This window comes from Chamaea fasciata, unplaced genomic scaffold, assembly GCF_029207755.1.
Source record: "Chamaea fasciata isolate MVZ Bird 193981 ecotype frontalis unplaced genomic scaffold, bChaFas1.0.hap1 SCAF_2, whole genome shotgun sequence".
In the NCBI taxonomy this organism is placed as follows: domain Eukaryota; kingdom Metazoa; phylum Chordata; class Aves; order Passeriformes; family Sylviidae; genus Chamaea; species Chamaea fasciata.
The window spans coordinates 106,756,528-106,765,900 of record NW_027094087.1 but is presented as its reverse complement, the minus strand read 5'-3'; the positions used below and the strand labels follow the sequence as shown (position 1 = coordinate 106,765,900).

At 40.1% G+C, this 9,373-nt stretch overlaps 1 protein-coding gene across 1 annotated transcript in view; it reads left to right on the top strand.

Moving 5' to 3' along the window:
• The first annotated feature begins 593 nt into the window (after positions 1-593).
• Positions 594-9,373, top strand: part of DMD (dystrophin) — a 990,047-nt gene continuing 981,267 nt past the window's right edge. The window contains exon 1 of the mRNA XM_066176982.1: positions 594-903. Coding sequence (XP_066033079.1) covers positions 861-903 — 43 coding nt within the window. The 5' untranslated portion in view covers positions 594-860. The remainder of the gene's footprint in view (positions 904-9,373) is intronic.

Sequence of the window (9,373 nt, the reverse complement as noted above, 5' to 3'; positions counted from 1 at the left end):
GCATTAGGACTGCGTGGTTTTGTTGGGAGTGGAAAAGGTCAGCTGTAAGCCAATAGTCCGTTTTTTTTGTTTGTTTTGTTTTGTTTTGTTTTGTTTTTTTCCTGTTTAAGCAGCTACTGACTTACCACAACTTGTGTTAGCATTTACACGTTTAGTTTGGTGACAACACTATTTTAGGGTTGGTTTATTTTTTCCCCTGCTCAGGAGGGAGGTTGAAATCCCAAAAGTCAGGGAGGGTTGCTGCTCCTCTCCCAAAAAAGGAGGAACCTGTCTGGGGATGGGCCGGGGGTCATTTCCTGGGAGGGAATCAAATTAATTTCATAGGGCTCTCCGGGGAGTTGTGCAAAGGGAACAGTAAATATCTGCACCCCGCTTTTCAGCCTGAACGCTCCTTGGGAAGCTGCAACACATAATTTAAATCCATTGCACATGCCACCCTGGAAGCAGAGCCTTATATGTCGAGTGCATGGGCTGTCCTATTATGGGAAATCAACTTTGTTTTGAGGGGGAAGCACAGAGAGCGTCGCTTCTGCGCAGGTCCTGGAATTTGAAACATTCCGGGGCCTCCAAAGAGCCCTGGCACTAGTTACCATGCCGGCTGGGTGGAAGTGAGGATCCTGCCTCTCCCTGCCGGGACAGCGCAGACCCTGCGGGCAGCCAGCCCTGCCAGCATCCCACCCTGGTGATTTCTGCCCTCTCCTCGCTCAGCTGCTGGGGCTCCTGCGGGGACACATCTGGCGCTATGCAGGGACGAGCCTAATTCAGCTAGAGCTACTGGAGCAGCAAAGTTGGGATATACTTTGCCAAGAATTATTTTTGCTGTTGTTTTCTTTTTTCCCTCTGTTTTGTGGAGAGATTTCATGTCTGCTCACATGCTTTGGTATGAGGAAGTGGAAGATGATTGTAAGTATGAACAGACTGACATAATTTATCACAATATTCACTTTGACAGTCCACTAACAGCATGCATTTTTAAATGTTTATTTTCCAAGTCTAAAGGAGGAGAGCACCTGAGGGGGGAAATAAAGTGATTTTTTTGTCTCTAATAGGGGGCTAATATCCTTTACATTATATATAAAAGAAGTCACCCTGGAACACCCTGAAACAGTACTCAGCTCTTCTTTGAAGAAAAATAACACATTTCTTTCTGAAGTTCAACAGTTATTAAAGCATGGGGTTAAAAAAGAGAGAATTGAGGAGACACACCAATGCAATCGAAAAAAAAGAGCGTCATTATTCCCATAATTTGGCAACACATCAAAGGAGTAATGAGTTTCTTTGAACTTTAATGGCATATGCAGTTTCATTGCCTAATATTAACTTACAGAGTAAGAGATCTCTTGTCTGGTCACTGAACTGTCTGGTATCAATTGAAGGAGGGGGTGTCAGTTTAGTTCGAAGCAAGCAGCAGCTGAGCTCTCCCATGTGCTTCCCTAAAAAAAAACAAACCAGGCATCTTTTCCAGACTTGGACTTGTTTGTTGGTTTAAAACAAACCTTTATGTGCAATAAGAAGAAAAACAGAAGATGCCAAGAGCAGGAGACTGAATAGAGCCAAGAATGAAAGAATGACAGAGAGTTTTCAAATCCATCTACCATGCTCCCAGATGATCTTCTTCCTCCCCCACCCAGGCTCTCAGAACAGATTGTGCCAGTGAAAAAAAGGAGTGCCAGTGTTGTCTGGACATAATCTATGGTCTCTGCCCCCTGTTTTATAATCCATTTTGGCTCTTCCACTTTCAGCTTAGTTCTGTATCTTTATAATGATGGAATTTCTGGTTTTCTCTATTTTCTGCTCATAAAAGGCAGGGAAAGACATACATGTTGACATTTACCCCCTTAGCATATAATGGACTGCATGGTCCATGTGATGAAGACAGTCTCAAAATAAGATTAGGGGTTTTTTTATGTTTGACAGGAAGGAATCTTAAAACAGAAAATTTCAGAAAAGGTGCAGGTGTGCAGGTGTGGTCTTATGCCATATTTGCTTTCCCTTTTTACAAGCTGAACTCAAACTTTTTTTTTTTTTTTTTTTTTTTTTTTTTTTTTTTTTTTTTCTTCCCCCAATAAATAAAACTTGAATCAGCTGTCAGTTTTCCATGCAGTTTTGTACTGCTAAGAGAGCTCCTTCAGTGAAAACACCTCTTACTTAATGGGCACAGTCTAGAAATTCAAGTAAGGTAGAACAGGGAGATCATCATTATCACATACTGGATAATAATGAGAAAGTTTTCTTGACTTCTGAAAATGTTGGGGGTGCAGTTGGGAAGACAAAATGTCTTGGGTTTCTCCTAAGAGGCTTTAGTCCTGGCTAGCAAGAGAATTCTTTGGAGAGGAATAAGGAGAATTTGTTTTCTTCACTTTTCTATAGACTCCCTTTCCAAGGGAATCACAATATCAGCCCAGATTTCTTGTCCTCAGCCTTGGGGAAGAGATGGTGCTGTGAGGAAAGTTGGGCAGTTGCTTGCTAAGTAAGGAGGAAATATATTTTCTGCTTAGTTCAAAAGCTGTGTTTTCACTCTGGACACCTAGAAGATTAGTAGATGAATGAAAGAAAAGAAATGGTTGTGATAGAGGTTTTGTAAAATATAAATAGAAACCAAAGTTGCATCTAGCAGATGAATAGCATTCATGACTAGAGCCATTAAATCACTTGCTAAAATATGTTATGTAACTGTGTCCGTATCTAAAATGAAACTGTGATGTCCTAGCACTTCTTGAGAGTTGTTTAGCAAAATGGCTTTCCTCAGCTGTATCCTCACTCTTTTTAAAAAGCATAATATTTTTCTTTAAATATTTTTCTATAATATTTTCAAGGAGGTTTTTATTGTTTTATTTTATTAAAAATAGAAAAATCTGTATCTCCACTTTGTGACAAGGTGTGCCCAAAATGATATTCCCAGATTTGTCCACTGCCTTCATTCAGGACATGTCACATCTGCTACTTGTTGCCTGTGCTCCCTTTGCTTCTCTTTCTATATTGGATGAAAACTTTTTGCTCTTAGAGATGACAGTGGTCACTTACACCTTTCTATTTTTTTTTAAATCTGTACTTTCTCTTTTTTTGATGGCTCCTCTTCAACCCTTCATCCACCTCTGCACTCAGCTCTTCCCTTTTGGATTCTGTTCTCCCCTGTGCCATAGTAAAGATGGGTTCTTCATTCCCTGATTCATCTCACTTTAGCTGAGAATGACCTTTGTGAAAAAATACAAAGGTATTTATTCATTGCCAAGGGCTTTGCTTTTTTTCTGAGCTGTTCAGTGTTTACTTCTTCCTGAGTCAGACTGGAAACTCCTTGGGGCAGTGGCTGTCTCTTCTTCGATTTCTACAGAGTCTTTGACAATGACACCTAAATAATAAAGTGGTTGGGAAATGAGATATCATAAATTTCATTTTGTTTTAATTAAGATGAGATTACTGGGAACTTCATTTCAGAAGCCAGTCTCCCTAGGGGATTCAGTATCATATGCTGTATTTCTTCCTTCTAGCAGATATAATCCTCTTTCTGTGTCCTTATTTTGACATGGAACCAAATTCTGCTTGCAGTCACACACAGGCATCCTCTTTCTCTGCTTGGATTTGCACAAAGTAGTGACTAAAAATAGAATTAATCATCCAGCATGGAAAAGAAATTAATCCTGCCCGAAAGTTGGTGGCCACCAGGGATCTCTTACAGGATGCCATGGATGTACTGCAGCAGGGGTGTGTCCAGGTTCACACCTCAGCTCGGATCAGGAATTTCTGAAGTGAATTCCCAGATGTCAGATTCCCTGCTAAGGGCTGTGCACCACTGCCCAGCCCCGACGATGTGCCCTGCATCCCTTTTGGAGGAAGCTGAACTCAAAGCCTTGCTCTGGGTTTGGGAGGGGGGCACAGACTCGCAGTGGGTGTGTGGGGTCACTCTGAAGCTCCTCCAGAACGAGCGCTATGACACACACACACACCTTGCAGGGGAATGCTGGCTTGGCAGGCTGCTCCTGCTGGGCCACATGATCTGCTGTGGCCCAAGACAACCCAGGGAGATAGGAGGAGCATGGCAGCAAATTTCTTTGGATCTTGGTTGTAAGGAGAGAACGTCTTGGAAAGTCACACCCTAAGTAGTGCGGGAGGGTGTTCGTTCACTCTGCTCCTACGTGGTGTCTGCTCCCTCACCCCTGGTCCTCTGGCTTCCCTTGGGCATCACAGCTGCCCACAGATCCTTCCAAAATAGTTATGGATCGGGAACGTATTCAAAGAATGGGAGTCTAAGGCCATTTTAAAAAGAAAACAAATCAAATTTGTTACTAATAGAATAGTTACTGATAAGATTATGCTTTTTATTACTGAAGAGGTACAATATATGTAGAAAAAGGTTAACCATTTGACTAATAATATGAAATTACTCAAACCCAATTGTCCAAGGGGTTAAGTGTTTTTAAATGATCTCCAGTGGAAACAGGATTAGGCTCATATATTTTTGTCATGTATTACTGTGAGACAAAATCACTTTGAGTAGTATTTTGAACCAAGCAGCCTCAGTTTGAAAGAGCTGACTTGTTGATTTTCACAGTACATTTTCAATTAAATGTTACCCCAAAGCTTAATTATCATTTAGGAGGATAACCATTGTACTGTGTTATAGCTAACTGCTGGATAAAGACTTCTCAATAAATTTAGTGGAACTCTGTAACATCACATTGCTGTCACCGGGGACGTACTTGTGTGTATCACTGTCAGGGGAAGCAGAACAGCTTTGGGAATTTTAAATAATTGTGCCTTATCAAAGACTGAGCTTTGTGGAAAGCAGGAATAATGGTTAGTGGAGTGTGGCTTTCCAGAACGTCTTGCCAACTGAGCTGCACAAGGGAACAAGATCCTTCATCTTCCCAGAAAAACACGTGGAGCAAAGGAGTTATTTGGGTTCAGAGTACTCACTGCAGAGACCACAGACAGTTCCCTTCTAGGTGAGTTGCCACATGTGCAACAAGTCAGATCATTTTTAATTATGTGTTTTGAAGGACAGATGAGCTGCATTTTAAGAAAGTCATAAACTTTCTTGGTTCTTCTTGCAAGTCATATTATGGGATATTGTTTTGAGCATGAGGCTGATACTATTTGAGAGGTTTTCTGGTCCTTTCTCTAATTCTGTATTTTTTAAAATATCCATATCTATCTATTGGTTTTCTTCAGTTATATGCAGTCTTTTATTCTGAAGAGCAAATACAGTTTCTAAATATTATAAGCATGTGTAGGAGAAAGAAATAGTATTATGTGAGCAGAAGTATGTGTTCTTGTAATTTTGGATATGTTCATACAAGATAATAGTTAAGATGCCAGATTTATACTTAATTTCTTTCATGAAGAATTTTTAAGGGATTATCATCTTCAGCAGAAAGAAAGTAGCATAATTTCAGTGATAATAAAATAAGAAGATACAGTTGTAAAAATTTCTTCGAAGAAACCATTATAGAAGTATTAGTCCAAAGGGTGTGGCTTTTTCCCCTAGAGTAGTTTTCTGTGATGTAACATAATGAAATTTAAGGGTTCCTTAAATAAGAAAACAAACAAACAAACAAACAAACACCTTAAAAAACTTCAGTGTGTAGAAATGACCTACATGTGGATCCAGAATATCACTTCTTGCTTAACTTGCCTTTGCTAAACTCTTTTGAAAGAACTCTGGGGACCTAGAGGTATTGCAAGCACCCCAGAAAGAGAGAGAAGATGAGTTTTAGTCAGGTTAATCAAACCTTTTGTGCCTATTTGTTTTACCAACTTAATTCTGCTGGATGCCAATAAAGTCTGAGAAAACTCCGGGTCTCCTGGCCTTCAGAAGTCCCCCAGCAAAAACAGAAATGCCAGAATCTGATATTTTTAATACAAGCTTTGAAAGAAGAGGAGCAGATAGTACACACTGGATGAGGTATACAGAATTGTTCAGCTGAACACACAATTACCTGTATTTTTTATAAAGTGTGAAAATTGTGAGAAATCAGCTACACTGGGTGCAGGAGCGTGGCCATGAGCATGGGATGCCTGCAGGAGAGCCTCCCTGTCCCACCACCCCAGGGCTTGCCATGTTCTAAAATTGGTGCCTGTCTACGTGGCAGAGCATCGGCATGTCAGCATGCTGGTTTGTACAGGAAATTATCCCTGGGTAAGGCTTTTAATTCTCTGTAGCACAGGGAATTGAGGGAATTTAAAAGGTGATTGGAATTTGACATTTCTGCCTTTTTATTCTGAAAGATACTTTGATTAAAGTGTTGGAAGGCCCAGCTAGTGGAGGTGTTGCTGCTATTTCAGATACACAGGGTATGAGATTTGAAGGCAAGCCAAATCACAATGAAACATAATAATGATGTCCTTGGTTTATTTTTCACTTGGTACATTCAGGTTTTGATTGGATTGTGAGTGAGGCAACAGTTTTCTCTCCCAGAAAGCACAGCTAGTCCTTGGAGGTTTGCAGCCTGTTGTCAAAGCAGAAGCACTTCCCTGTGAAGGTCATGGACTGCAGTGGCTGGAGAAAACCGAGGGGTGGGAGGGGGAGAAAGGAAAGGAAGAAAGAAAAGATTTTTTTATTGGTCATAACCAGGTACAGGCTTCTCATAAGAAACATTTCTGCTGTGAAATCTGTTGCTACTTTGACACAGCTTGCACTCTGCTGATGGTGTGTATATCAAAGGAGTTGTTTAGAAATCTGAGGTCTCTGTTCATCTGTCCTCCTCTCTCCTAAGCCTCTCTGTGCTCATCACACACAAATGCCTCAATACCCTTCACCTTGTTCTCTCAGTGTTGGTTTTTCCCCCCACCCCCAGTATTTTAAAGTTTTTTTTTGGAAAAGGCTGTTCATGAAATATTTCACTCTGAACAAACCTCAAAGCTTCCTAGCTGTTGCTAAGCTTGAGCAAAATTAATGTATATTCTGTATGTTCTAAAACATTAGTAACAATAAATAGTGAGCATTGTTGGAGGTGTTAAAGAGCACCTTGTGAAGTTACTGGATGGTGGGTTGTCTGGGACATGTTCGATGTAAACGTCTGATGATGTTGATCGCAATAATTGGGAGCATTTGTGCTCATTTCTTCAATACAGGGGGAAATGCTGTTAGATATAAAGCTATCCTGTCACTTTCCTGGGCATAGAAAGTATGAGTACCCAGCCCTCCCTGGCTGACTCATTTCAAAGATGATCAACTAATAAGAAAGGGAAACATAAGCAAGTCTGTTTGGGGCTGGGGGCACCAAAGGGACAGAGGCTCTCCTTGCTGCAGAGAGACCCAGGTGAGGCTAGCCAGAGGCAATCCTGCCCAGTTAACGAGGGCACCTGCTCAAGGAAATGAAGGGAAGAGGTGAGAAGTTACAAACCTGTGGTGAACTTGTGGACATGATGTGTACAGGCTTATTAACTCAAAAAAACACCTCAGTTTAGTGGTTTTTTGTGCTGCTTTTAATGAAGATTTTAAGAAACTCCAAATTATTTTGCACTGGATTTTAGGAATACAACACTATTTCTTTTATTCATTTGACTTTATTTACTGTTGACCTTTTCTTATCATGTGATTTAGAACATATTTTATTCCCTGTCCCACCCTTCCAAGCCCTGCCAACGATGCTGGAAATAGAGATCAGTATATTTTTGCACTGAATTCTAAGATCACATTTATAAATGCTTGGTTGACTGATGGTTACTCACACTCTAAAAATGTAGAAGATCCAGATTAAAGTGTTTGCTCTGCTTTTACTCTGTTTACAGAGGAGAAAGTTTTGGTTGCATTGGATGTTGAATGGAAACCAAAGGTGAAGCCAAGTAACTTTTCACAAAAACGAATTCTTGTTTTCTCGCCAAAACACGAGAACAGTTCCTTTTATAGTAGTCTGTAAAGGACAAGCATGTTGTAGGCTTCATTCTGACCTTTCTGTTCTTCCTAATAATTAAATAAATTGGTTTTGAAAGCTCTAACAAGAATCATGGAGGGAAATTAAAACTGTGAAATAAAATGTGGATTATAGGAGCCGATATCTAACTGTAGAATGTATAACATTTACTATAAACAAAAAACTTACTGTAAACAAATTTATATTTATAAATAAATCATCATAAATCTGATTTTTTTTCTATAACTGTTTAAAGTTCCATGGTACCTGTATCTTTGCCTACAGGATGGCTCAGTGATACCAGCATAGATTTGAAAGAGGTTGCTTGCCTCAAGATGCTTTCTAGAGGGCATATAAGTAGAACTTGTACTTAGTTATGTCAAATTCCTCTATTAGGAGTAAAAGTTATCCTCAATGGAGTGGTGCTTCTGTCCCGATTACCTGATTGATGTAAAGCTTTAGAGAATGCAAGCTGGGGAACATTTTTGCCTTGGGAAAGGAAATCTATTGGATTATGTTGTCCATCTCTATTTCCTGTTCAAAACAAGGCATGTCTTTACACAATCAATTCAGAATTACTGCTGGGTTTAGCACAGTTGCTAACTTAATAATGTTTTTCAACTGTTACAGCTAAAAACCATAATTTGAAACATTTTATGTTTCTTTTGAAATAAACTGAATGACAGTGAACATTCACCCTTTCATCTTGTAAGGACAAACCTATTTTTCTTGGGGAATAGTTGCTGAATTGTGAAGCCCAAACTCTTTTTACCAATACTGTTGTCAGCTCTCTTATTTTCTCTTTAATCCTTTTGCCGTTTTTCCATTTCTCTGAGTCATGCACATCCATTGCTGTACTGCTTTAGCTACTTTAAATAAGCCCTTTCCTCCCCCAAGAAGGCTTGCTAATTTTTGCATGTTATCTTAAGCTGATTTAACAGTCGTTTTGCCAACTCTTCCCAGCTGCTGCTACTGCTGAATTGATTCATTTTGCACTTGACATGTTGCAGGCAAATGTGAAACAAAGTTTACTTGACCAATAATCCTCCCCTTTACTGAAGGAAGGATGTGGTTTGAATAAGGACTTGTTCAAAATGTGGACAGAGGTTTGGGGGGTTTTTTTCCCCCTAAATCTGCCTACTATAGACACCAAGGTTATTTGCTTCTTATCTGTTAAATTCTTATCTAGAAAGTGAAAAATATCGTAGCCCTAAATAGTAACCAAGGAATTCATTTTTTCCTGGTGCAATAAGTCAATCTATGGAGGCTTTTTTTGATGGATTGTGAGTTCTAAAGAGGTGTTGTCTGTCTTGGAGGGCTTCCAGAAGCTGTTGCTCAGCTGATACTTCGCAGACTTGCAGAGCAGCCGAGGCTGGAAGATGCCTCTGGAGATCATCTACTCTAATTACCTGCTCAGAGCAGGGTCAGTGAGAGCAGGTTGCTCAGGGTAATGTCAACTTGGGTTTTAGATACTTCCAAGGATGGAGACTCCACAGCCTGTCCCAGCAACTGACTAGCCT